The sequence below is a fragment of the Emys orbicularis genome, chromosome 2 (assembly GCF_028017835.1).
Source record: "Emys orbicularis isolate rEmyOrb1 chromosome 2, rEmyOrb1.hap1, whole genome shotgun sequence".
Taxonomy (NCBI): Eukaryota; Metazoa; Chordata; order Testudines; family Emydidae; genus Emys; species Emys orbicularis.
In genome coordinates, this window is record NC_088684.1 from 104,898,450 (window position 1) to 104,926,338 (window position 27,889).

Here is a 27,889-nt window from a genome sequence, read left to right on the forward strand (position 1 = left end):
CTCAACCCAGAATTCCAATGGGTGGGGGAGACTGCGGGAACTATGGGATAGCTACCCACAGTGCAACGCTCCAGAAGTCGACGCTAGCCTCGGTACATGGACGCACACCGTCGAATTAGTGTGCTTATTGTGGCAGCATGCACTCGACTTCATACAATTGGTTGCCAAAAATCAAATTCTGTAAATTCAGAGTAATCACGTAGTGTAGACATACCCACTGTTTCCCAGACAATCATAAATATATCAAACAGCACAGATCCTAACACTGTCTTTAGCAACCTGGTGTTTACCTTTTGTCATGATTAAATTCGATTTTATATTCCTACTGCTGCTTGAGGTTTAGCCACTTTCAAATCTATAACAATTTTGTCTCACCCCATGACTACTCAGTTTCTTTAGTAACTTCTTGTGAGGGAGTATTGAAAGTTTAACCAATAGTTTCTTCACTGGTTTATTGATATATTAAAACAATTAATATAATAGTGAGACATCATTTTCTTTGGAAAGAAACATTGCTGTTCAGACCTTATAATATCATGATCTTTCTTATATTTTATTCTATTTTTATTTTCTTATTTCTGTTCCCTATGCCCCATTGAGTTGACTTTTGGGTAGCCTTTGTAATATTGGAATAGCAAAACTTGGGAAAAGATTATCCAGAAGTGTGATCATTACTCAGCTATAGAAGGACAAATAGCAGCTTAGAGTTGTGGAATAGCTCCAAATGTGTTTGGTCCATGGCTGGCATATAGATTATTCAATATAAGTGAAGATAAAACCTTTCAATATCCATGTGTTATATGATTCTGCCTTTTGTAATTTAAAAAACTTTGTACTTATGCTGTACCTAATTTGGACTGATCAGTGGCGCACATCACCACGGTGAGGTTTAAGTTGATTAAACTAATTCTTTTAGTCTTTTAAATTCATTTTATAGTTAGATTAATTTAATTTAGGTATTTCCATTATTCGTACCATTGAGCTTTAGTTGCCCTTTTATCTGGGGTTGGGAACTTCCTTCCACACACCTTCAGTTACAAATTCTGATAGGAGAGATTCTAAAATTACAGAGAGCAGGGCATGTTTCTTAATTTCTTTCCACTATCAATTTGTAGTACTTCTTTGTGTTTATATTTCATTTGCTAGAGGAAATCACCACAGTCTGGGCATACATACAATTAAAAAAAACCCACAGAATTTAATATTACAACCATTAAGTAAGTTAGACTTGCCATAATAAAAGGGGTATTATAGTTTTTGCCCTTCCCAACCAATCAGGCAAAAACTATAATATGTGTACCATATGTATATTGAATAATGCCCTGAAGATGGATAAAGTCAAGTTTTGTCAGGCCAGTGGGGATTCCAGAGTTAAGGACCTTCCATTAAGAACTATCTGTCCCCAGCCCCTAGTATTCATCCCTAAGAACTGTTTATCAGCTTACCAATTCTTCCATGGTGAGAACTTGATGCAGCTATGGCGCAGTAAAGACTGACCAAATTGTTGGCACCACAGAATCTTGAGCTTCAGAGGTGGGACTGACTTCTTCAGAGTTTACCAGTCCTCAGATGCCACTTTGAAAGATTTTCAGGTCAACACAGCCATGACTCAAATTGTAGAAGAAAGTTCATGCTCTGAGCCTGTTCTCCAAGAGTGGAGTCATGAGGCATAGAAGGTATTTCAAAACAGTGTTAAGTTGGCCTGGCATCTGGTCTCGGCAGCCTTCAGGGCAGCTGCTGCCTCATGAATAGATACTTGTAAGTGTGCATAATTACACTTGGATACTATTAAGAAGATACCATAAAATACACCCAAAAAAGTTTGAGGACCAGGTAGAGGCTGTTTTACAAAGAGATGTAAGTGACAAAGAGACTGTATTCTCTGGGCTCAGTATTTCACTCCACCCCCACCTTCTGCTATAGAAAGTATAGTGTGAAATGCACCTTCTTGGAATTTAACAAGCTAGTGTTTGAATCATTGACTGGATTCAAAGTTGCCTGATATCCTTTTTTGGGGGGGGGGGGGTTGGCCTCAACAGCAGCAGAAACTGAAGTTTCTTCTTCGAGAGATGTCCCTGTGGGTGCTCCACTCCAGGTGTTGGTGCGTCCCTGCGCCTTCGCTCGGAGATTTTTCGTAGCAGTACTCGTACTGGCCACGCATGCGCAGAGGCTGCCCCCCGCTGTGAGTCTAGGATAATAGTACGCATGCGTGGCCAATCTCCTCAGTTCCTTCTCTACTGTCCCCGGCCTGATACGGAGCTCAGCAGACTCGTTAGGAAATCCTTCACTTTCTTACAATTACCTGTTATAGTAGTTAGTTTGTTGTCAGTTCTTGTTAGTCTAGTTTATTAGTTCTTTATCTGTAAAAAAAAAATTCTCTCAGCCGCAGCCGCTTCTACCATGCCTGGCTCCACAGGCTTTAAGCGCTGCTCTACGTGCAAGGATGCTATCCCACTCTCTGATGGCCATTCTCTTTGTATAAAATGCCTGGGGAAAACACACATTCCCCAAAAATGTGCCCACTGTACCAAACTCAGTTCCAGGGCACGAAAGGACAGGGAGCTCAAATTGAAACTGCTCCTCCTGCAGAAGTCTATCGGGTCAGTTTCAGACCCAGGCGCCGACTCCGGCTCTACTGCCCGACACAGCCCCCCTGCTTCAAAAAACCTGAAGAAAACTTCAAAGAAGGGGCAGCCCTCTCCAACAAGGAAGTTGGTGAGGCACAAAAGTGCCTCAGGCAGGTCAACAGTTTCCCTGCCTGTGTTTCCTCGCCTCAGCACTTTTGAAGAGCCGGGCTCCTCAGGCACCGCACGAAAGCCGCCTCAGGTTGCGGCGGCGGCGCGAGGCTCCGGTGCCGAGGCTTCAGGCTTTCAGCTGCCTGCCTCGTTTATGGCACCGTTCGGCACCGAGATGGACGCGGTGCCGACATTTCCCGCCCTGGCTGACCCTCAGCAGGCTGATGTTGCCCCCCCCGGCACCTACCACGGCACCGGCAACCGCGGCACAGACTGACAGGGAGATCAAAGGCAAAACCCCTGCTCAGAGGAATGTTCCCTCAGGGCAACTTCCTCCTCCACAGTTTTCACCTCATGCAGGAGCCTCACCTCTTCAATTTACTCAGACAGCAGATCTATCGGTGTCACCTACTCTGCAGTCTCCCCTGATGACTGCCTGTTTTTCTCCAGTGCATGACTCAGGATCAGAACAACCTTCCTCCAGTGAGGAGGAAACTGATCCACAGGCAGTTTTTTCTCCTGATCAAGACTCCCACACCCCAATCAACAGGGGTTACAAACAAATCACCTCAGCCTGTTATCAGGATCCTGCCCCATGGGGAGTGAACCCTTGGATGGCACCACCTATGCCCTACCCACCACCATGGCAATGTTGGGCACCATGGGTATCGTACCCCCGAGAACGCATGCGCTACGGCACTTCGACCAGGCGCAGCGCCGGTTTAGCACCGCCACGTGACGGATCTGCCGGTGACATAAGATACCAGGCAGCACCGTCACACTCCCAGGAGCAACTGAGTCCTGCTCCTATTCCAGCAGAGCCCGACGTAACGCCTGAGGAAGCCTTACTTCCCCTTCCTCCAACACCGTCGGATGACTATGCAAAATTCCAAGACCTCTTTAAAAGAGCTGCCGGTGACTTAAAAATTAACTTGGAGGAAGTCACTGAACAACAGCATGAGCTAACAGACATCCTGCAGCCCTCTTCTTCCTCTAGAGTGGCATTGCCAATCAACGTAGCCCTTTTAGAACCCGCTAAATCCATCTGGCAGAATCCAGCCACAAGCCTACCTACCTGTAAACAAGCGGACAGGAAGTACTTCATCCCGTCAAAGGGCTCTGAATTCCTTTTTACCCATCTGGCGCCAAACTCATTGGTAGTGGACGCTGCGAACCAGAGGGCCAAACAACAGTACGCCCGCTCCACCCCAGCCAACAAAGACAGTAAACGCCTGGACCTCTTCGGCCGTAAAGTATATGCATCCTCGACGCTACATTTTCGCATAGCTAATTATACCGCAGTCCTTGCAAAATATGACCACAAAAACTATAGTAAGTTCATGGATTTTATTGATCACATCCCAGAGCAGAAGAAACAACAATTCACAGCTCTGGTTTCCGAGGGACAAACCATATCACGCACCGCTCTCCAAGCGGCCCTCGATGTAGCTAACACTGCAGCAAGGTCGACCGCCACAGCAGTGGTCATGCGACGGGGTTCATGGCTCTCTTCCTCCTTCTTCCCTCGAGAGGTCCAGAGCACCATTGAAGATCTTCCCTTCGACGGGGAAAAACTTTTTGCCTCCACCACAAACGACATGCTTCATTCGATGAAGGACGCAAGAGCAACCCTCCGGTCCCTAGGTCTCCAGCCACCTGCGACCAGAAGACGACAATTTAGATACCAACCTTATCAACGTCCACGCTACCCCGCATTTACACAACATTCCTATAGACCGCAGGAACAACAGCAGCCGCAACAACGCCAAAGACCAAGATTCCAACGTCGTCGTCCTAACTCTACAGGGGCGCTGCAACCCCCTCCAACTAATAGACAGATTTGAAGCATTGGTCGAGGGTTTAGAAAACAGCGTTCCCACTTCAGCCGGCACACCTATCTTTGGACACCGCCTACGACCATTCTCTCATCAATGGCAAAAAATTACATCCGACAAATGGGTCATAGAGGTAGTTACAATTGGATACGCCATCCCCTTCCTCTCCCTCCCTCCCACCCACCCACCCTCCCCGTCCCTCTTCAGGGACCCATCTCACGAGCAACTACTCTTCCAAGAAGTGCAGCATCTCCTTCAACTGGGAGCAGTAGAAACTGTGCCAGAACGACACAGAGGGAAGGGGTTTTATTCCCATTATTTCTTAACAGAGAAGAAAAATGGGGGATGGCGACCAATCCTCGACCTCAGGCGGCTCAACAAATTTGTCAAAAAGCAAAAGTTCAAGATGGTCACTCTCACCACTATAATCCCAGCGCTGGAGCAGGGCGACTGGTTTTCAGCCCTCGACCTACAGGACGCCTATTTTCATGTGACTATACACCCGTCCCACAGACGATTCCTACGCTTTACTCTCGGCTCCACACATTTCCAATACCGGGTTCTCCCCTTCGGACTGTCCACGGCCCCCCGTGTTTTTTCCAAAATCCTAGCCGTAGTTACAGCCTACCTCAGAAAACAAGGGGTCGTAATATTTCCTTACCTAGACGATTGCCTCCTCAAAGCTTCAACGTTCGACGAAGCTCTCCGATCCATACGACTTACTATCGATTGTTTCCTATCTTTAGGCCTGCAAGTAAACAAAAACAAATCCACATTATACCCCACCCAACATCTGGAGTTCATAGGGGCATACCTAGACTCCCGGACGGGGTTGGCATCTCTTCCACCAGCCCGCTTCAATTCTATAAGTCAACTGGCCACAACGATTTGCAACAGTCCCCAGGTGACTGTCCGGGACTGCCTACAAATACTAGGTCACATGGCCTCGTGCACCTCCGTCGTCCAAAATGCACGTCTACACATGAGGTGCTTCCAAGCGTGGTTGGCCACAGTGTACAGACCGAATGTGCACCTTTTTAAACAAGACTCTCTCCATACCTATCCGAGTCAAAGATTCTCTACAGTGGTGGACAATTCACTCCAACCTCTGCTCTGGAGTCCCCTTTCTTCAGCAGGCTCCATCCCTCATACTGACGACCGATGCATCTCTGACAGGATGGGGTGCACACATGTCTCACCACACAGCCCAGGGGCTTTGGTCTTCAACCGAGTCCTCTCTCCATATAAACGTCCTAGAACTTCGAGCCATTCGCAATGCGTGCCGTCAATTCCTGCCACTGATCAAGAACCAACACGTACGCATAATGACAGACAATATTGCATGCATGTTCTACGTGAACAGGCAAGGGGGAGCTCGATCCCACTCTCTGTGCACAGAGGCTCTGAAGCTCTGGAACTGGTGCATTGCGAACAACATCCGGGTATCAGCGGCCTATCTTCCCGGAGTGATGAATACCATTGCGGACGAACTAAGCAGACGTTTCCCGTGGGATCACGAATGGGAATTAAACGAGCACACCATTCACAACATATTCCGCATTTGGGGCTACCCAGAAATAGACCTCTTTGCAACTGCAAAAAACAAGAAATGTCCCAATTTTTGCTCCAGAGCAGGGCTAGGCAAACATTCCTTGGGAGACGCATTCATGATCCCATGGAACCAAAACTTACTCTATGCGTTTCCCCCGATACCGGTTCTGAACAGGGTCCTGATAAAAATACGAACAGATGGGGCCAAGGTGCTCCTAATTGCCCCATCATGGCCCAGACAGCCCTGGTTTCCGTTTCTCACCAAAATGTCGATTCGACCACCAATCCCCTTGCCTCTCATTCCGAACCTCCTATCACAACAACACGGCCGTTTTCTCCACCCCAACCTACCCATGCTCCACCTCAAAGCATGGTTCCTCCATGGTTCTCCCAAAACGATCTAGATTGCTCTGAACAAGTTCAAAGAGTGCTCCTACATAGCAGAACACAATCTACTCGCACCACCTATCTATGTAAGTGGAAACGATTCACACACTGGTGTTCAACTAAACAACTTAGTCCCACGTCAGCATCTCTTCCGCTCATACTTGAATACCTATTGGACCTTAAGCAATCCGGCCTTTCTTCCAGTTCCATCAGGGTCCATTTAGCTGCTATTACAACTTTTCATGACAAAATCGATGATACTTCTGTATTTGCTCATCCGATCACCAAGCGCTTCCTCAAGGGACTACAAACCCTATACCCAGACATAAAACCACCCACCACTCCGTGGGACCTTCATCTAGTTCTATCTTGCCTAACTCAGCAACCATTTGAACCCCTAGCCACATGCTCCCTTTTACACCTTTCGATGAAAACAGCATTTTTAGTGGCAATTACCTCCGCCAGGTGGGCAGGAGAAATAGCAGCTCTTATGGCAGACCCACCATATACGCTATTTTTCAAAGACAAGGTTACCCTCCGGTTACACCCCAATTTTCTTCCTAAGGTACACTCGTCATTCCACATTAATGAGCCGATACACTTACCAACCTTTTTCCCGAAGCCACATGCGAACTCATTCGAAGCCTCAATGCATACACTAGACGTACGTAGGGCCTTGTCCTTCTATTTGGATAGAACCAAACCTTTTAGAAATTCTTCCAGACTTTTTGTCTCCATCGCGGAGCGTTCCAAAGGTACGCCTATTTCTACCCAGAGACTTTCGAACTGGATTTCCCAGTGCATCCGGTTGTGCTATCAGATAAAGAAAGCTACACCTCCAGACGGCATCAGAACACACTCCACTAGATCTATGGCTGCCTCTGTAGCATTCTTACGCAAAGTTCCCCTGGCTGATATCTGTAAAGCAGCCACCTGGTCCTCTGAGCACACATTTGTTAAACACTATGCCCTTACTCAAGGCCCTCTATCTGATATACGTTTGGGCAGGGCTGTACTATCAACGGCGTTCCTATCAGATCCGAAGTCCCTACCTCCTTAAGATATACGGCTTTTAAGTCACCTGGAGTGGAGCACCCACAGGGACATCTCTCTCGAAGAAGAGGAGGTTACTCACCCTGTGCAGTAACTGACGTTCTTCGAGATGAGTGTCCCTGTGGGTGCTCCACTACCCACCCTCCTCCCCTCTACTTCGGAGTTGGGGTAGCCTCCGTTGTAGAGAAGGAACTGAGGAGATTGGCCACGCATGCGTACTATTATCCTAGACTCACAGCGGGGGGCAGCCTCTGCGCATGCGTGGCCAGTACGAGTACTGCTACGAAAAATCTCCGAGCGAAGGCGCAGGGACGCACCAACACCTGGAGTGGAGCACCCACAGGGACACTCATCTCGAAGAACGTCAGTTACTGCACAGGGTGAGTAACCTCCTCGTCCTAAGCCCCCTTTCTTCAAGCACTAAAAGGCTCCAGAGTCTATAGCCATTTCATCAATGCCAGCAGCTTCACAGGACTTCAGAGGGAGACTTCTGGCATTTTACCCTCAAAGGCCTAATGGTCACCTCAGAGTACATGAGTCTTGACCATTGTTCAGTGTAGCTGCAGGACCGTCTTTATTCATAATCTGAAGAATTCTCTGAGCTATCGTTGCCTGCCCATCTCTTCCTGTTAATTATGAGCATGCCCTTGAGAAGCTAAATATCAGAAATCCACCCACTCCTAACGGTCCTAAAACATCTGCTTCTGAGAAAAATAGGGGGGGGTTTATTCCAGGTACTTTCTCATATACAACATTCCAGATAGCTCAGGCCTATACTAGAACTCAGTAATCTGTATGTGGTTAAAAAACAAACACACACCCTGGAGATACCCTGGGAACCAACCTGCCTCTCCTAGCGACTTAATTCAATTTACTAAAAAATCCATATCTAAAAGCGAGTCTGATTGTCCTACTGCTATGATCTAGGAAGTCTGCTGTTAAATTATATCACGGCTCATGCTCCCCATGGCAGAAGTGCTTCATATATATCATATGAGATATCAAGACAGAATACATGATGAGGTTATGTGGCATAAAGGGTTTATTGTCATAAGATTGAGATGTCCACATTACTTGTGAGAGGCTTTTCTACTCATGAGTTAAGCAGGCCATCCCAATGAGTTTAAATGATCCTTTATATCACTCCATGTCATGTGTTCTGTATATTACATATGTTTTACAAAAAAAAATTATACAGAGGATTTAAGCAGTTATAACTAGTTTTGTATTTTCCCATCTGTAGCCTACGTCACTTAATTGTGGTACTGTGAAACTAACTGTGCAGTTCTTTGAGGGAGAGAAGAAATTAATAAAATCTCCTTTATACTTGAAGGATTGTAGATATTCTATACATAAAAATATCATGACTTTAAAATATTACATTTAAGGACTGTTCAGTGCTAAAGATATATGCCCAACTGACTGGATATAAATTCTAAATGTGTTCCATTGCAAAGCTGGGAAGCTCCCCTTTCCAGTCATATAAAGTTTCAGTTCCTAACCCTACAGGTTTAGGAGACATCAAATCATAAGACTATCGCTGGTCCAGGGCCTGAATATTATCCATCCTGTACCAGTATTCTTGTACTGGTCATTTGCTCCAGTGTTTATTTTTTGTTTTTGAAACAACCTCTCTCTGTTGCAGTATTTGTTTTTGAAAGCTTTTCTGTTTGATAACTTTTACCTAATATCAATACAAATAATGCCTACTGTGGCTGAAATACACTATTTTTTTTTCTCTTTTTAATTTTGTTTACTTTGTACATTTAATAGCACAGTCTTTCATGATTTTACCTGCGTATCAGGTCAGTAAGTTTCTGCTGTTCAGTGTACCTCTTTCACACAACAATGAAAGAAAGAAAAACCTTTTTTAAAATTAGGAAAATGTGACTCTAAGGCTGCATAAATTGCCGGGGGGACTCTGGGCAGGTGTAGTACCTAAAACTATTTTTAACTCATCCAAGCTAAATTGTTTAGATTTCAAATTGGAAATTAATTTAACTTAATTTGAGCTGTTCTAGCTCCTCTTGAACATGAAAACAGAAGTCGTATACAGCAGCAGCAGAATCACACTGGAACAAGGAAGCACAAGAGAATTATCGTCAAGTTTTGTGAAATTATTGAAGTATTTCAGAGTGAACATTCAATAACAGTAAAATATTGAAACAATATTTTAATAAATTATGTTACACCCATACTTAAATACCCACTGTTTTGTAGCCTCGGAGGATTAGATATATTTTGACAGACCAGTACAAATACTTTAAGGAGCAAAGATCAGTTGAAAAATGTTCAGTCCCTGTAGTGGATTCAGTTATGCCAAAACAAAGGATTTTTCCCAGATGCCTACTAGTAGCCTGATCCTGCCTTGGTAATTTTCCTCTCCAAGCCTCCTCTCCTATTTCTATCTCTTGCCCTCCCTGCCCCACCCCCTCCAGTTTAGTGGTTTTATTCCCATTTTCCCTGACCCCACCTTGGTTTCCATGGCTTTTTTTTTTTTTCCCACATGAAATCAGATCTCTTTCCCCATGGTTTCTTTTCTCCCATTTTTGCTCTCATTTCCATTTTTGTTCTTTCTTTCCTTCTTGTGTCTTTTCAACCCTTTTTGTCTCTCCCTTTCTCCCTGCTTTTCTGCTTTCCCTTTCTTCCCTTTTAATCTCCACTCCTGCCACTTCCCCCGTTTTGTCTACTCTCTCTCCATTTGTTCCCTTTAACCCTCCCCATTCGTCCCCTCAAATACATGTTTTCTTCTGCCATCCATTTTAGCCCTCCACCCTCTTACCAGGTCTGAGAATGTCTGAGTGGCAGCTCAGTTTGCTCCTCTCCTGCTGTCTCAGTGAACTCTGGTGCAGCCTCCACTGCACAATTCTCCTTCTGGCTCATCTGTAGCAAGAGGCACCAGCCAAAATTCCTGCTGTGCTTCATTAACTTAATGGGTAGGACCACACTGAGGCCTCAAACCAGGGCTTGGGAGATCTCTGCTGGCATTGTTGAGGGCCCTGATTGTGCTATCGGGATAGCGTCCAATTCTCACCATCCAGTTCTCTGGCTTAGTTCAGATGCAGTGATCTCACTTTGGGGTTTTCCCTTTATCTTTAACCATAGTACTGCAATATTCCTGATAGTTTCCCATGTTCAGATATTGGGTGAGGATGCCTTGGGGAAACTGGTGGCCCTCATAGTTTGCTGGGTGTGGAATGACAAGTTCAGGTGTTAGTCACCTCTTACCTGTTCACAAAGAGGCGGGAAAGAGATGGATCCCCTTGTCATTGCCAAAAGCCTCAACTGACTCCTGAGTTCTAAAACTTCCCATGCTTCCTAGGTGCTAAAATCTCCACCTTCCCTCTGACATCTTTTGTAGTGTATTGAAAACTGGGAGAAGACAAAGTAAATTTATTAAATATGAAAATAAATAATATAAAAATACCGGTCTGTTTGCATTATTTGAGTATCATATTTACCTAAATTAAAAATGGATATTTCATATTTATCTGCCACAGAAACCCGTAGGCTCACCACAGAATTTAGGCCAGTTTATTTCAACCCATCCTTTGGGCTGCTGAAGAAAGAAGAGAGGATGAAAAAGGAAGAATTTATGCAGTATCCGGGCTAGTCAGGGGTAATGGGACAAACAGCAAAAGGAAAGGTAGCTCTGAATATAGGGGAAATCTGGTGAGAGATTTATTGGACTAAACTCAGAGCGGAATTGATGGAAACTGTATTGCTTGGGACATTGAAAACAAGACTAGGGATATCACATCACTAGAAAGTCCTTCAATGTTAGGGGGTAGAATAAGTTCCCTAATAGCTGTTCTCCATCTCTTGGTTTTTCTGATTTAGCTTTGGTGTAAGATATCAGATAGGCTTTGGTACATAAAAATTTATTCCAACGTACACAGTTGCAAGAAATTGATCCCCAAAGTTCTTAATGAGATTATTAACTCATCTCAGTAATATGTCTCTCTAACATTTGCTACAAGAGATTGTTCTTTTCCTGTTATAACAGTCCTTTTAGAAGCAATGAATATCAGTAAAGCTAACAATAATTTCTCCCAATACATTTTAATATTTTGTTCCACTGTTCCTTCGGGTACTCCCCCATGTGATATATCATTACCCTCTGAATAACCTTTCCTGATAACAATCATTCATCTTTCCCTCGATTATACCTCCTTTCCTACCTCATCCTCAGATCTCAAAATCATTGTCCTTATGTATTCTGATTTAGTTTTTCAAAGCAGTCTGGAAGAATATGAAATCTCAATTTTTAATTTAGGTAAATATGATACTCTATTTTCTTTTAAAGTTAATAGAAGTTGTGTCTAAATCTCCTAGACTGCTTTAAAATTTCAGCCCCTGCCTCTCCTGTATTCTGCCTGTAACATTAATTTCCACTAGCCGGACTGTGTGTTCTGTCTTGTAGAGTCCAAAATCACATATGGACATGTCATCAATAACATATCAACCTGTGTAATTCTGAAAACCAATGAACTCTTAGCCAACAAGTCAAAGCCATGGGACATGTTAGGAAGGAAGTCTCAGTTGACTTTTTTTCTTTGAGGATGATTAACTACTAGACTTTCTCCGCTTACTACATCTGTCTCTGGGATAAACTTATTTTTCATTGAGCATATCCAAGAAACCCATAAAAAGGAGATCTGAGATCACCTTGCCATTCCTTGGTGATATTTCATCACTTCCTACTGCGTATATAACAGGGGTGGCCAAACCATGGCTCGCAAGCCAATGCAGCTCTTTTACAGTTAAAATGTGGCTTGAGGAGCCCCAACATTCTCCACCTACCAGACTTGGGGCTGGGGGGAGATCGGGACCTCTGCCTTGCAGCAGGGTGGTGCGGTAAGTGCTTGTACCCCAGCAGGTATGCCCCAGCTCTTGAACTTCTGAAGATTGTCGTATGCAGCTTGGAGGGTCAGTAAGTTTGTCCACCCCTGGTATATAACCATATATAGTTAGGGATGCAAGATCTATTACTGTTCACTCTCATTGTAGACCAGAAGTTTGTGTCTTTCTGAAGAGGTTGAAAGTAAGAGGTTGAATTTTTTTCTGTAAGAGACAAGACTTCTTTATTTCAGTGCTTGCAGGAAACACTGAAACACCTGAAGGAAGTTAAATGAATTGCCTTTTCCCTGTTTTTCACTCAGTTGCCATACAGGAATCCAAGGCCCTTTTCCTCTCTGGTCCTTGAAGTAAGTTTCACCAAGGGGCATCAACTGAAACCACAAATGTTATTTTCTAATGGAGTACAGTGCTTCTGTGTGAAAAGAGCTCAGTAGTAGTAGTATCAATTATTTGTATTAGCACAGCACCTAGAAGCCTTAGTAATTGACCAGGACCCTATGGTGCTAGGCACTGTATAAACACAGAACCTGTTTCCTATCTTCTTTGAGAATCATCCATCCCATTTGCTTGGGGCAGAGAATTAGCTCAAATCAGAGTGTGCTAGAGATCATTTAGAAAGGATAAGCTATCTAGTTCACTTCCCTGCCTTCTGTATTCCAAAATAGTTCTAGTTTGGTGACCTTAGGACACGTTGGAATTCCTATTTGTTTTTCCTAGCTGTGAGCGATTGGGAAGATTCTGGTGCGAAATTTTAAAGAATTTAAAGATTATTTGAGCTGTTGGATTGTGTATGTTAAATGTTAGATAAAGGGGATTACTGGAGTAGTCTGTTTTTATAATTGTATTTTTAAAATGTGTCAAGGAGTGCTTAAAGCAGAAAAAAGGCACTCTTTTAAAATGATTGCATAAATTAAGTACATGCCAACTTGTTCCCCGTCCCTTTTCAGAGATGCCTGTCAAGCAACTTCTGAAAGAATATGCTGTGGCCCTGTTTGTCTTTATAAATGTCAGGTAATGGTTGCACAGCATCTCAGGCTCCTGGAAATCCATGTATGTCTATGCTTGTCCCTCTGGCTCTATAGAACCTCTGCATCAGTGGAGTCTAGATTTTTCACGCTCAGGGCCAAATATATTATTTAAGAAAGGGCAATTAATACTTGAAGGTAGATTCTCTGCTTTGTTCCATTTCCTTGTTCCACTCAGGTGGTGCAAAGGAAGTAGAAACCACCTGAAGTATCCTGCTGGGAATTCCCCTGGCATTTCAGCCAACATAGCCTGTTCTTATGCCTCCCTCCTCACAGTTCCTGGTGCAAAGGGGTGTGTTGGAGTGGGAAAGGGGAATGGATAGAGCACACTGCTCTAGCTTATTCTTAGCTAGTGTGCAACACCTAGGGACTGTTACCAGCTGCTGCTAGTTAAAGAGGCCCCAGGCCATTCTTATCTATACCAGGGCTGTAGCAGAGAATCAGGGAGCTGTAACTGGTGGGTGGATTTCAGCTTCTCCTATTTTTCCCCGTCCTGGTCTTCCCATAGGTGGTTGATGGCAATAGGGGAGCTATCCTGTACTAGGCACTTTTGTAAGGTACGGTCAAGCTCTTTTCTGTGTCCCTTTGGCTCCCATAAGGGAAGCGGGCAATGAAGCAACAAGCAGCCAAAGGAAGAACTGCAGCAGGGGAGGGGGACAGCAGCTGCTTACAGTGCTTCCATTGGCTTCTCCCATCAAATTCTCCTGGAAATGTTTGGGAAGTGGTGGAAGGCAGTTGGGGAGGAGGCAGTGAGGGGCTGATTAAAAGTTTTCAGTTTAAACATGCGTGTGATTTAGGGAAGTTACTTCCATTTCATAATCAAATATATACTTTCCTCTTATCACAGTCTCCCTCTAGAGCCACAGATTTAACACCCTGGCTGTGCATTGCAAAGAAACCTGTCCCCCTTGTTACTTCCTCCACTTTTTGAAATAAAACTCCAATACGTTCTAAGAACTTACTGGAAATTTTGTATTTTGCCATATTACTTTTCCAACAGATGTCCTGGGTAGTTAGTCTCCCATAGCAACCAGGTTTTATGTTATGAATTTTTCTTTTATTTGTTCTAAAAATGCCTCATCCACCTCCTCCTCCTGATTTGGTGGTCTGTAGTAGACCACTACGATAACACCCCTATTTTTTTACTCCTTTCATCTTAACCCAGAGACTTTCAACTGCTCTGCTTCTTACCTCCTTCTGGACCTCACAACAATGCAACACCTGCTTTTTTAACCTGCCTTTCCTTCCTGAACAAGCAGTACCCCCCTATATAAATATTCCAATCATGAGACTGATCCTACCTAATCTCTGTGACACCAGTCGTAATTTAGCTTATGTACTAGTTCCCAATACTCCTAGCATTTGTGTAGAGACATCTAAGTCGTTGAGCATATTCCCCAGTTGATTTCCCTCTTGTTGCTTGAAGCAGTGACCCTATTGTAATTTTCCATGTCCCCCCAGCATCTAGCCCTCTGTTAAGGTCACTTTTTTTATGCTTACCTGTGGGCTTTTGTCACCTGACACCTTTCAACTATTTTTGAACTGTTGAATTTAAGATAATTTTTGTCATATAATCAAGATTCTCTTCCTGCATAAAAGTGTTTTAAAGGAAATATTAAAAGTAGTATTATTTAAGAACCGAACAAGTGGAGCCTGTACAGCACCGAGCACATCATCTATCTCTCTCTCTCTCTCTCTCTCTCTCACAAAAATCTTTATCTAATGAGACTTTTCATTCAGGGGTACTTGTACCCTCTCTTGCTGTGAAGATCAAGTAGAACAATTATTATTAAAAACAATTGTACAAAGCTTTTATCATGATTAGTATTTTGGTAGTGTCAACAATGTGCTAGGTGATGGCCACACATAGAGACGATGCAGTCCCTGCTAAGCATCAGAAGAAAGATCTGGGATTGGGATACACTATACAAAATAAAAATAAACGAATAGCAGTACTTCTAATGAACCGATAATTGTTTCTTAAAAAAGAAAAATCTATTAGTCCCCTATTCTGTTGCCTGTCCTACTTGTTTAAACTAATTTTATTGTGGCTTAAAGAAGCTGGAAGTTATTATTCCAGCTATTCTGGATAAATCTCCAAGTGATTCACCTCCAGGTGATCAAGATTCTACACAATTGGCAAGGAAGGAACTAAGGAGATAGCAGAGAATTATCTTTGAGAGGAAAAAAACCCAGTGTCCAGAAAAGCCTGTTTTTCCTTTTGACCTGAGCCTTACGTAGTCTTTTGCTGAGCAAATTATGAAAGGATGAACATTTATTTCACTATGAAAATACGTGTATTGAAAATGCTGAATATCATACAACTCTGATTAAGCATGTCTGTTGTCTACATGGCCTGTAGGTATCTGTGAATTATTATCCCCTTAGGTGAGTCACAGTCGCTTGTGCATGAACAACATTCGTATCCATTACACTGTGATGGCAAAGGTACACATTTGAAAGGTTTTTAGTACTTCTGCCATCTTGGTATTGCTGTAAGATGGCATGTTGGGAATCTTAAGGGAATTGCTGGTATTCTGTCCCCAGCAGCACTTTTAAACAGACAGCACTGTATTAGACAGTCTTAAATGAAGTCATAATTTGATCTTCAGCAAGAGAAATAGGATTGAAATCAACTCTGGTTGACTGACTTGTCTGGGAAAGGATGTGAAATTCATTGGTTTTAAGATTGGGACACTAGTCATAATCTTGTATTCTGAAACGAAAGCTAGCTAGTGTTGATGGGACATTTACAGTGCCTTTTGCACATTGGTTGCATTGTGAAGGGGAAGTCATGCTAACTTATATGTGTCTCCATATCACAAAATGAAAATAGCTTTTATAATCAACAAATGATGGAATCTTTGAAATTGTTTATAAAATGTATATAATTGTGCTGAATTATGCATCATTACATTTTAATCAATATTTTCAATACAGTAACTAAATTATATCTCTAACCACTTGCAATTTTTTTATAGTTCTTTGAAAGGCCAAGTAGACCTATTAATATATACTTGTATTGTGGTAGTGCCTAGCACTCCAGACATGGCATAGGGAACAAGAACAAAAGGACTGTTCCTACTACAAAGAGTTTATAATCTCACTATGTAGTTCAAATAAAAGTCATTTTTCAAGATTTTGCTGATATGTTATGATAAAAGCAGCTTTTAGTTCAATTATAACTTTTTATGGTTATAATTGTCATCTTTTTAAGATATTGTCTTGCGTTTACACTGAGTATGATATACTCTTCTTTGCAGTTTACGTGTGAATTTGGACATGGGCAAAGCAGCCTATGGGTGGATGATTATGAAGGATGACAATATTCCTGGAACCGTTGTACGAACCAGCACCATACCAGAGGAGTTGGGGCGTTTAGTATATTTACTAACGGATAAAACAGGTACATGTGGCTACAGTTTTCCCAGAATCATCTTTTTTTTTTTTTTTTTTTTTTATTTAAGAATCTTTTTTCCTTATGTTAATTTCATTTATTTCCTTGTAACAGGATAAACAGCCACTGATTTTTTTTTTTTTTAAGTTAAACATTAAGCACGTGTTTACATGTTTTGGTGGATCAGGGCCTATGGACTTGATTCTTCAAGTCCTTATTACCCCACACAGAATTTATTTCCATGAATAGTTCCCTTGATTTCAATGAGACCTCTCAGTATAGTAAATTATACTTGCTAGTATTTGTAGAATTATGGCATAAATTATCCATGTGAGTTACTCCAAAAGATGCTATATGCCATTTTAGCCTTTATACTGCCATTTTCATCTGTGTGCGCCCTTACAACCTCATTGCCTTGAAAATATTTTAAGAAGACTCAAAGTTAGGACTGGTTTGTAAGAAAGCAAGTCTTTGCCAAAACAGCTAGTCATAAAGGTCATCCTCCCCAAAATAGCAGTTTCTTAGGGAGAGCAAAAGTCATGGTCAACTGTTGTTACTTCTGATGCTCCATTTTCCTAACACCAATTTATCAATTTCTTCTTGAGCCACTATTGGGCTATGCAGCTCCATTTTCATGTTCTAAGCTGCACTCCCTTATTATATTTGATTTGGCGTGTTGGGAAAATTAACACAACTATCCATACTAGCTCTTAGCAGAACAGCTTGGAAGGATAAGTATGTAAAGTGTAAATTTGGGCCAGTGTTGTGTTCTTAGTATCTATTCTGTTGCCCTCTAGCCCCCCGTCATAAGCCACAAAATCCTAAATGACGAGCCCCACCAAACCATATTCTGTTACCTATTAAAAGTTAAACATGTTCACATAGTGTATCCCTACAGTCTTAGCAAAAATTTGAGGAACTTACTGTAATATAGATCTTAGCTGTGTGTTAGTTAATGTGGTGGTGGTTGGATATTGTAAAAAGCATTATTTTGTTGGTTTCATTTACTCATTTCATAGTTCTCTGGGATTGAATCAATCAGTCTACTAAAATATACACATTTATTCTGAGCAGATGAATTAGAATACATTTTAAAATATGAAAATAGCTTTCCAAACTGTAATAGACAAAAAGGCTTGCAGTGTTGTAGCCATGTTGGTCCCAGGATATATGAGAGACAAACCGTTATTGGCCCAACTTCTGTTGCAGGAAGAGACAAAATTTCAGGCTGCACAGAGCTCTTCTTCAGATCTGGCTCCAGACCAGCTCTGCTTGAAAGCTACATTCTTTTCCTTCAAAAAAAGCTATCATTTGATAACTTCAGTTGAAGATCCAGTAAGAAAGTAACCAATCAAAAACACTTAGCAGATCAGCACAATACAACATAATAATGAATCATAAAGGTGGTTATCCTTGAAATGTTTATATAGATTCTTTCTGTCATATGGATTTTTAGGTTTACAGCTGTAAAATACTATTTTATTTTATTAAATACAGTAAAGAACGTTTTAAAAGCACATATTTGAATGGGTCACTTAAAAAAAAAACCACACACACAAAAACTACATTTTGCATCTGATTGATTTTGCTTAGACCACACCACATCATACAAATTGCAATCACACTAGCTTGAATTATTTTAAAAAATAGAGGCCACTTGTGTGCCAATCTTTCACTGTACACATTTAATACTGGAGTGTACTTGTGGCTAAAGAGAGACATATCTAAAATGATTAGTGGAATACATTAAGACATCGTTTGGAAGATAGCTAGCTGTCAAATCAAGGGCTTATCCAAACACTGCCTTCAAAGTTTTGAAAGAAGGATTAAAGTTGTAATTTAATTATTTAAATGGTTATAAAATAGCAATGCTGTTAGGAACTAAAAAAGACAAATTGTTTGGCTAACTTTAAATTGATCTGTGTCAAAGATACATAAACACAACTGTCAGGTACTGGTGAGGGACCTTAACCCAGATTTATCATCTTTTCCTATAACTTGCTTACCTAATTCTGATATTTGGTCTCTCAGTCTAAGATTTATCCCAAACATAAACATATAATTGAGAGAATTAATAGAATCTGTATATAACTGCCTTGAGATACCTTTAAATGATTATAAATAGTTCAAAAGAGCTGTCTAGAACAATTGGTATTTTCATTTTAACAAAACATTATTATTAATTTTTACTTGATAAATAACTCTCACTTTTTAACTTCCCTCTTGAGGTTTGGATGTTTAAGGTTTAAAAAAAAAAAAAAAAAAGCACAGCAATTCTTATAGCCCACCCTGGTGACTGATCTTATAAAAACAGATCTAAAGGGGTGGTCCTATTTCTATACAAGCAAAGACCTCAGGTTTCTCAATATTGAAAATGAAAAGAGAATACAGAAAACAGCTTGCACAAATCTTATACTGTGGTCCAAGCTTTACTTGGAATGATTAAGAATTAGTTGTTGAGTCTAAGGAGCATTACCTTACTAACATAATTGCAAGGTAGTCCTTTGTATGATTGTAAATTGGGTTTGTGCTTCATCAATAAGCTTTTTGACAAGAAGCGTCCATCACAGTGGCTCTCTCATTTGCCACAGTAGAATAGAAAATGAAGTATCCCAATAATTGCATTATAGTTTCCTTATTGTGGGACAAGAAAGCAATGTGGTATAATTAGGTTTGATTGGAGTGCATGTTTCCGGTAAGATCTGAAATTAATGATGTTGCTATAGTGACACATCTGCGGCCACCAGTGCGTGAAACATAAAGTAATTCATTCGACAAGAGAAGACATCTGTTAACTGCAAGGATGCAGAGCATATTGACACTGACCAGAAATACTAGACGTTATGTGATAAATGAACAAATGATGCTGAAACAGGAGGACAGATAATTTGTACTTAATCTGCTGGGAGAACTTTAATCTTCTCACTGGTTGCATTTGACAATGCCATTGTTTAAAGAACAATGCTGCAGAGAACTCATAAATTTTAAAACTTAACTCAGGGTGCAGCCTATTAAAGCAATACATTAATTCCTTTGTTAGGGAGTTTTTATCTTCATGTAGAACAAAGCCATTACTAAGAACACCCACTAAAACAACAGGTTTTTTAGGACTCACATTTTAATTATAGCATCCATTACCCAAAATGCCATGTTGTTTGGACTTGAATCACATATAAGTTTGACAGAAAGGCGTCATCCATTATGGGGGGGAAAATGCTGTTTCCAGTGTTTTCCAAGGGCTGCTGAGCATGATATTTTATCCTCTCCAGGGTACAAGAAGATCCTAATCACAAGGGAAAAACAAAGATATTTGGCTATATTTATTGAACGTTTCTGACATTCGGAGTGCAAAACTGCAAGCTTTCTGCCATTCATGATGACAGCCAAAGTATTCAATTATAACAAACACAAACAGTCTTCCTAGCATAGTTATTTATTAATGCATAGACTTGCATTTGAGTTCTGCAATTAACATTTTAGGGAATTTTTGGATCAAATGAGATACTTTACACATAACAGTCGAACAGATGCATAGAGTCATGAGATTCATAATTTTCTGGGCAAGCCCTTTGCTAGAGGCCAATGTATTAATATGGACTTCTTATTTTGTCTTCTGTAAATGTGGCATGATGTACTTTAATATTAGTAAAGTATAGTTTCAGCAATCCTTTGTTTGAAAATTAATCTTTTGAGAGAATTATTTGCAATATTCCCCTCCCCCCCAATGCATTTGGTCAGTATCAAAATGTACAGAGAACCAAGTAATTACCAAAAAAAAATCCCATGAGATTAAATATGTCCTCAGGACACATGCTCCCCATACAATCCATGGGAACAGCAAGGATGCAACATGAACAGAGGGCAAGCAGAGAAGTAGCTGAGAAAGCTGGAGAATCTTTGGTGGTTGGGATTCTACAGTAGACCTCAGCCGCAACTCAATGGATCCCCAGTCAGACCGACAGAGGGGCTCTTCTTTCATGTATTTTCTTTATGTGCACCTGCTACCACCACCCCAGAAGTGAAAATATCACCAAAGAATGTGCATACTACCATTAGCTATTCTGCTGCTTCCATTCTTGTGTGATCACGCTGATGGGAGTAAAAGAGAACAGAGGGATTAGTTAATATTGTTCTGAGCAGTAGTAACTAAACCATGTTATTAACACGGACTTCACTCCACAGAAAAGAATAGACATACCCCTTTCAGTGGCTATTATCTGACTACATCATATGCTCTTTTCTTTTTCCGTTAGTTCTGAATGGCCTTAGGCCATACATAGTTTTTATGAAAGGTGTACAGGGAAAAGGGGAGGAGGTACTGCATATGAATGCTTCCCATTAGCTTTTTCTCTTCCCCTCCAGTAGGGGGCCAATATTTTTTTTCCCAATTTTCTTCTTAGAATGTTTGTCTTCGTATATCTACTGCTGACAAAAATTCACCATTGAAAATATTGTGCCAGATAGTCAGCTGGACCTTCCATAGAGCTATGCAGATTTACAGCAGCTTCAGGATCTGGCCCTTTATCTCTTAAACGAGTATATCTTTCAAGCAAATTACACATATTGTATGAAAGGTTATAGGCTCTTGTAACTCCTGGCAAAGTTATTAATGTTTATATATTGCAAGTACTTACTTGCTGTTTTATTGTGGCCTTTTAGAATGTTGGTATTAGGCCAACTTACAATCTAGTAATATTTGACCAGAAAGCTCTGCATCTGCTTCTCAAAAAAGAAAAATTCTCCACTGCTCTGTTGTGAATCACATCTGTTGCCACCCAGGGAATGATGCCTGCAGGACTTTTTCCTTAGAAATTAATTTCCTCTTTGCCTGCTTTGCTCTGTGTTTAATGATACAATTGTAGTCAAAAACTCTTTGCTTCAATAAAGAGCATACTAAATTTTTCTTTAGGAATCACACACTAACTTTTTGTCAAGATATTTTCCATATGTGGTAACTGTATTCAGAAACAAAGTTAAGAATATACTTTGATGGTGGGTCATATGATGGCTGCCATGCTCTTTGGATATCTTTGAAAAGAGCTTTGCATTTCCTCCTGCGTTTGCAAGCTTTTCAAATTAGCAATTCTTAGCCAAGTTCTGTTTTTAAAAATTGTGAAATAAGTGGAGATGAATCAAGTCACCCCAAGGAAATTCTGAAAATCAGATAAAACCACATTTGTAAAAGACTGCTGTTAAAACTAAACTTACCAGTAAATTTATCTTCACTGTTTTCTCCATTATCCATCGTGAGGGACAGAACAGAAAGAAGACTGACAATACCGAACTAACTGTTAGAAGCACAAACTACAGATATTTAAAATGTTCATAGAGGTGTACAGCTAAAGGTCTGGCAAGACTTATTACCGGTAATCTACTGCTAGAAGACTAAAGCCTAAAATATAACTATTGGAAAACTATTGCTGAGGAAGTAGTATGACATGACTAACTGGCATCATATTCTGAGGAGACTAGCAAGATATTTTTTTGCCCAGTTCAGGGTTGTGATCATTCAACCAGGAGAATTTAGAAACAAATTTTTAATGTTGACAAGGGATGGACTTTTGGCTTGCATTCAGCTTCAGGTGATGGACTGTGCTGTACAGGAAGGTGTCTGAAGTTCTTTTGAAAGACAAAAAATAAAGTTTTTTCTCTTTTGAAAAGTTGAAAAACTCTCTTCTGTTTTTCTGCACAATGGATAGAATTTGCAACAATCCACAGTTGAGTGTGGAGCCATAAATATTAGATCTTCGGAACAGACACAGTAAAATTAGATCCATGCAGCTGTAGGAAGTTGTAATTATCATTTCTTCAACTTTTTATTCTCTTCCATCTGGATTAGACTTTTGAACAGAGACTAAAAATTTATCTAAGATATCTAAAAGTAATCTGCCCAAAATTGTTTTTCCTATTATGATCAAAGAAAAGGGAAGATGGCAGTCCTTCTCTGAGTAGTGTGAGAAGTGCAAGTATTGAGTCAGGACTGTTGGAACTTCAAAGCCCACTTCTATGTGTTAGGACTCAGTTCTCCTCTTTCATACTTCCCTCCACCTACCACATCTGCTGATTGCTGCAAGGTAAGAGGATGTACAGAGCTCTACTCCACAAGCCGTCTGCTTGCTGAGAGGAAGGGGAAGGCAAGAGGTTTCTATTTATCTATCCTTCCCTCCCATCTTGGTTTTTAAGAAAGGTGGAGGTAGCCGGGACGGGCGGAAAGGAATATGGAGGAACTCTCTTGCCACTATAATTCCAGTGCCTGCATACTCTGTTGCTCGTAACAGTATGGGCACTGAAAAGATACTGGCATTGTCTGTCTACAGATTCAGGAAGATAACACTGCATCAGTTCACAGTTGGCAGTTTTATAGCCATTAAGACAAGAAAGTTAGCTTTTTAAAATGAAAATTTAAATTCTTCAGAAACTAATATCTTAGTCCCTCATGCTTAGTCACCATACGCAAATAAGAGAATAGAGTTTTCATATCTTGAAGCATAACATGATTGTATAAATTCTGAAATTCAATAAAGTTACCAAAAAAAGATAGTCACTTGGTAAATGTGAATCTTTTGAAGGAAAAACATAAAATAACTATTTTTATTTCATAACAAGTTGCCCATAAAGCATAAGAGCAAAAAAAAAATTTCTCTTTACTTGCCTTAAAGTCACTGAGAGTTTCCTTGCAAACCAATTTGTATATGACAACCAGATAAGTGAGTTGCAAATTATTTTTTTATGGTTACCTCAGGTTTTCATTCTTTGTGTGCTACTTTCCAACTACACCTGGAAATGTTCTATTTCTCATATGAATTTTGGCTAATTGTATCTAAATTCTGTGAAAAATCTACATGTTTCACAAAATAAAATTCTTTCACAAAATTCTTTCCTTTTTTAACTTTACTGTATATATGCAATGGTTCTGGATAATATTTAAGCAAAAGGAAGCATGAGTGCCTTTCTGGTTAATTTTGAGAGAAAATACAATTTATTTGGAATCGATACCCAGCGTGTAATGTGTATGTTCTTAATATTTTAGTGAGTGATGATCTAACTGTTACTATACAAGTATAGAAAAATTGAGATAAAATTTCATTTTTCGTATATTACCGGGCAGGGGGAGTGGTAGACTTGCAGTGTATAAGTGGGAAGGAAGATTTATGACTGTGACAGCATGACTATATCTCTGAAGAGCACTAATGGAAGTACCCTATATCAGAGGCATAAACTGGATGTTAACTGTCTAAACAAGTTCTAGTTTCTAAACACTAATTATAGTGTGTCTGATGCTTTTAACTTGCTCTCTTCCTATGACTTGCTGTGTTGCACTGTCATACTGGGACAAAGACAGGATATCAAAAATAAGCATTTACAAATAGGAATAAATCTCGGTGTGAAGCATTCCTTACTGTATCTTTAAATTATTTGTGGATTTTTAGTCATCTACCATCATAAACAAAAATAATTTTAAAATAAACCTCAGACGTATTATTCTTAACCTTTTAACACAAAAATATGTTTACATTTCAAGCCTCACAAGAGAGGAAACTTAGGGTCTCTCTTTAAATGCTCACAAGGAGCAAAAGAGAATGTAATGGGAATATCTGCACACTGGATTAATTCCAGTTTGGCTGACTATATTTTCAAAATGTAGTTTATTTTATTCACTTTCAGTAAGGCTTAGATAACAAATGATATATGATCTTTCTATGAGCTTAACAGAAGAACCTAGCCATTGGTGATCTCTCTCCCCCCTTTTTATGCTTCATCATGGATCCCTGAACCACCCACGCTTCAATTAGAGCTTTCTAAACATCAAGGATGTCAGTGGTGAACATAAAGTGTCAGTCCATGACTGACACCCTATAGTTCCTTACAGATGTAAAGTGGTCTCTGAAAACATACAATTTATGTTGATTCTGAAATTCCAGGCTTACTCCGGTTATAGGCTAAATTCGTCAAATTAGGAAACAATGTTAATTTCCAGTGACCTATTCTAGACAACTTTGATTCTCTGTTTGCCAGGAAGTCTTTCTTCATACATATCATGGAATAGTGTTAGAAATATGTGGTAAGAGGCATGTTTGACACACAACATCCCTTTTTTTTACCCTTTGACCAAATGCAAAGTGTTGCAATTGACCTTTTAAGATGCAGATACCTAAAAAAGATCTTTTATCTTGTGTTATTTACACATAGACTTTTTAACTGGACAATCTTTTTTTTTTTTTTTTTGTGGCTCAGATTGTCACAGAAAATGTAATATTAAAAACTGGATCTCTAAGCATAATCCATTTTAAGTATGTTTAAGTTGTGGCAATATGTTGTTACCATGAAGGTATTTACAACTAGACTGATTCTTGCCTGCCTCTTGAAATTTCCGCCACATGCGTCTGATGAAGTGAGTATTCACCCACGAAAGCTTATGCTCCAATACGTCTGTTAGTCTATAAGGTGCCACAGGACTCTTTGTCGCTTTTTACAACCAGAAAGATACACCTCTACCCCAATATAACGCGACCCAATATAACATGAATTCGGATATAACGTGGTAAAGCAGCGCTCCAGTGGGGCGGGGCTGCGCGCTCTGGCGGATCAAAGCAAGTTCGATATAACGCGGTTTCACCTATAAGGCGGTAAGATTTTTTGGCTCCCGAGGACAGCGTTATATCGGGGTAGAGGTGTACTGATTTTTTCCCCCCCATACCTATACTTGTATTTTCAAAGCACAAGTCACAATGTTATCTAGATGCCAAATACAAGATTTCCAAGGTTTCTCGTTTTCCTGGTAGGGCCATCTTCTCTGCTTCTCTCTTGGTGAAGTTTAAATATATGGGTCTTTTTTGGAAGGCAGTACAATATCTATAGAAGAAAGAAAACTCACCAGTTAGCATTCTGTTGTCTCTATAGATAAAACCCTGTTTAAAAATGCCTTTGACATTGTGCTCTACAAAGACGTCAGACATTAATTAATCCTGACTTTTTGTGGTCAGGAGTTCCACAACTGGGTGGCTTTCACCAAAAACCACTATCTTTCCCAGTTCGTGGACTGTTTTGTCTCACTGCTTCCTCAGCATAGTTGGATTTCTCCTGGCCGTTTCTCTGGGTCTTTGGAAAATGATTAGTCCTTCCCTACACCATGACGTTATACCCCTTCTTAATTTTAGAAAAGTTCTTATGAGGCACCTCTGTATGCTTCTCTAGGCACTACAGTGCTATAGTACTTTTAACATTAAGGCTGATTGCTAGATACAACCATGCAATCTTCTAAAAATTAGCTTTTAAATTAGCCTTCTCTCCAATAGCTCCCCCCCTTTTTTAATATATTGGCACTGAATTATTCTTTTTTGCCCTCTACCCTACATCACTGTAGACCCAAAGCAAAAGCATCAGCAACATTAACATGCAACCACTTTAGTAAATCTACCCTGTTATGTGGATGGAGAAAGTAAGAAAGAAACAAACAGAATACTCATTTTGGAATAATTTCCCATTTATTTCCCAGCAGTAGCTCATTTGAGCACACATCCTTGACTAATCCAAGGGAAATTTCTTTCCCCTTTGCTTTTTGCTTTTTAAAAAAAAAGAATTATATTGAAGACTACCTTTCACTTTCATTTGAGATGAAAATGTCACTGCTTGAGGTAGGTCTAGATAATTTCGATCAGTCCAGTGGGGACAAATATCCAGTTGTGTTGCTTCCAAATTGAAGTTGGAAACGGTGACTCCTCCAGGATGAGTAACCCTGCTTTTTCTGCACTAATTTTCTTAAATTAACTGAACTGATTGTAATTCCTGGTGACTAATTTACCCAAAAAAGGACTAAATTGGCTTGTTTTGTCGCCTTTTGATGGTGTTCTCTGCTGTTTTGTGCGATACCTGAGCTTTATTTCTAGTCCCAGTTTAGTCTCCTGCTGTCAGTGCAAATAGTTGGGAATAAAGCGTGGTAGCTTACTCTGACCCTCAGCTTGCTTCACTCAAAGATAACCCTTTTGGCCATTAAGGAATAGCCTTGATGTGCTTCAAAGGGATCATTTCCAGTTCCCCTTGTCAGCAAGTACAATAGCTGCCAATGGCTTACTGATATCTGTAAAATAACAAAATGGAAAAGTCCTCAGGGCTCTTGGGATACTCCTTCATAATCTGCTGTACTCCACCCCCAAAGGAACAAAATATTACAAACTAATCTCTTGCATAGTACTGTCTTTTTCCTGATCACTCTGATATTTTTATTACAGGAACACTTACCCAGAATGAGATGATATTTAAGCGCCTCCATCTGGGTACTGTGTCTTATGGGACAGACACAATGGATGAAATTCAGAATCACATTGTCAATTCGTATTCACAGGTATCTCATTTTATAACTTATTTTCCTTTATATTGACAGGTTTTCTCAGTGTTGATGGGGCATTGCCATGTTTTTTAGGTCTAAAAAATTGAGATGTGGAAGTTTTCCCATTTGTAGGTTCCCCCTCTCCTCCCTTAAATGGCATCCTCAGAATCCTAGTTTCGGGCAACAGTTTGGCCTTCCCTAAAATTAATATACTGTAATGTGGTATGGAATTCCTTCCTGATTCCAAACGTCTCTCATAGCCCACTGTCTGTCTAGGAAGCGAACTCTTCCTCTATCTAGTACTATTAATTGATGAAAATTCAATATTTTTTCTCTGGCGAAGCATAGACAGAAGCCATGCAGCAAACTGACCACAAATTAAAGATAATACTGTATCTAGAACAATGCTGATGAGATTAATTACATATTTGAAGATATTCATCACAAAGACATAAACATTGTAAAGCCATGTTAACTTGCATAAGCAATAATGAAAAAAAGGTTTGTCAAAAGGATAAGGATGGAAGCAGTAGGAAAAGGAATATTCTATTAAATTTCTTAACAGGGATTACACAGGCATAAAGGTTTTTTTTTTAAAAAAGAAAGAAAACAGAAAAAAAGTGGGGGAACCTAACGTAGTTAAGAACAGGGTATTTGATAGAGTCCCTGCAGGATAATTCCAGCTACATTCAGCAATGAGTATATTCTATTATGTGTAT

General features: G+C 40.4%; 1 protein-coding gene across 1 annotated transcript in view; it reads left to right on the plus strand.

The window, feature by feature from the left end:
- Positions 1-27,889, plus strand: part of ATP9B (ATPase phospholipid transporting 9B (putative)) — a 292,171-nt gene that overhangs the window by 205,226 nt on the left and 59,056 nt on the right. The window contains exons 13-14 of the mRNA XM_065397949.1: positions 16,710-16,852; positions 27,073-27,185. Coding sequence (XP_065254021.1) covers positions 16,710-16,852; positions 27,073-27,185 — 256 coding nt within the window. The remainder of the gene's footprint in view (positions 1-16,709; positions 16,853-27,072; positions 27,186-27,889) is intronic.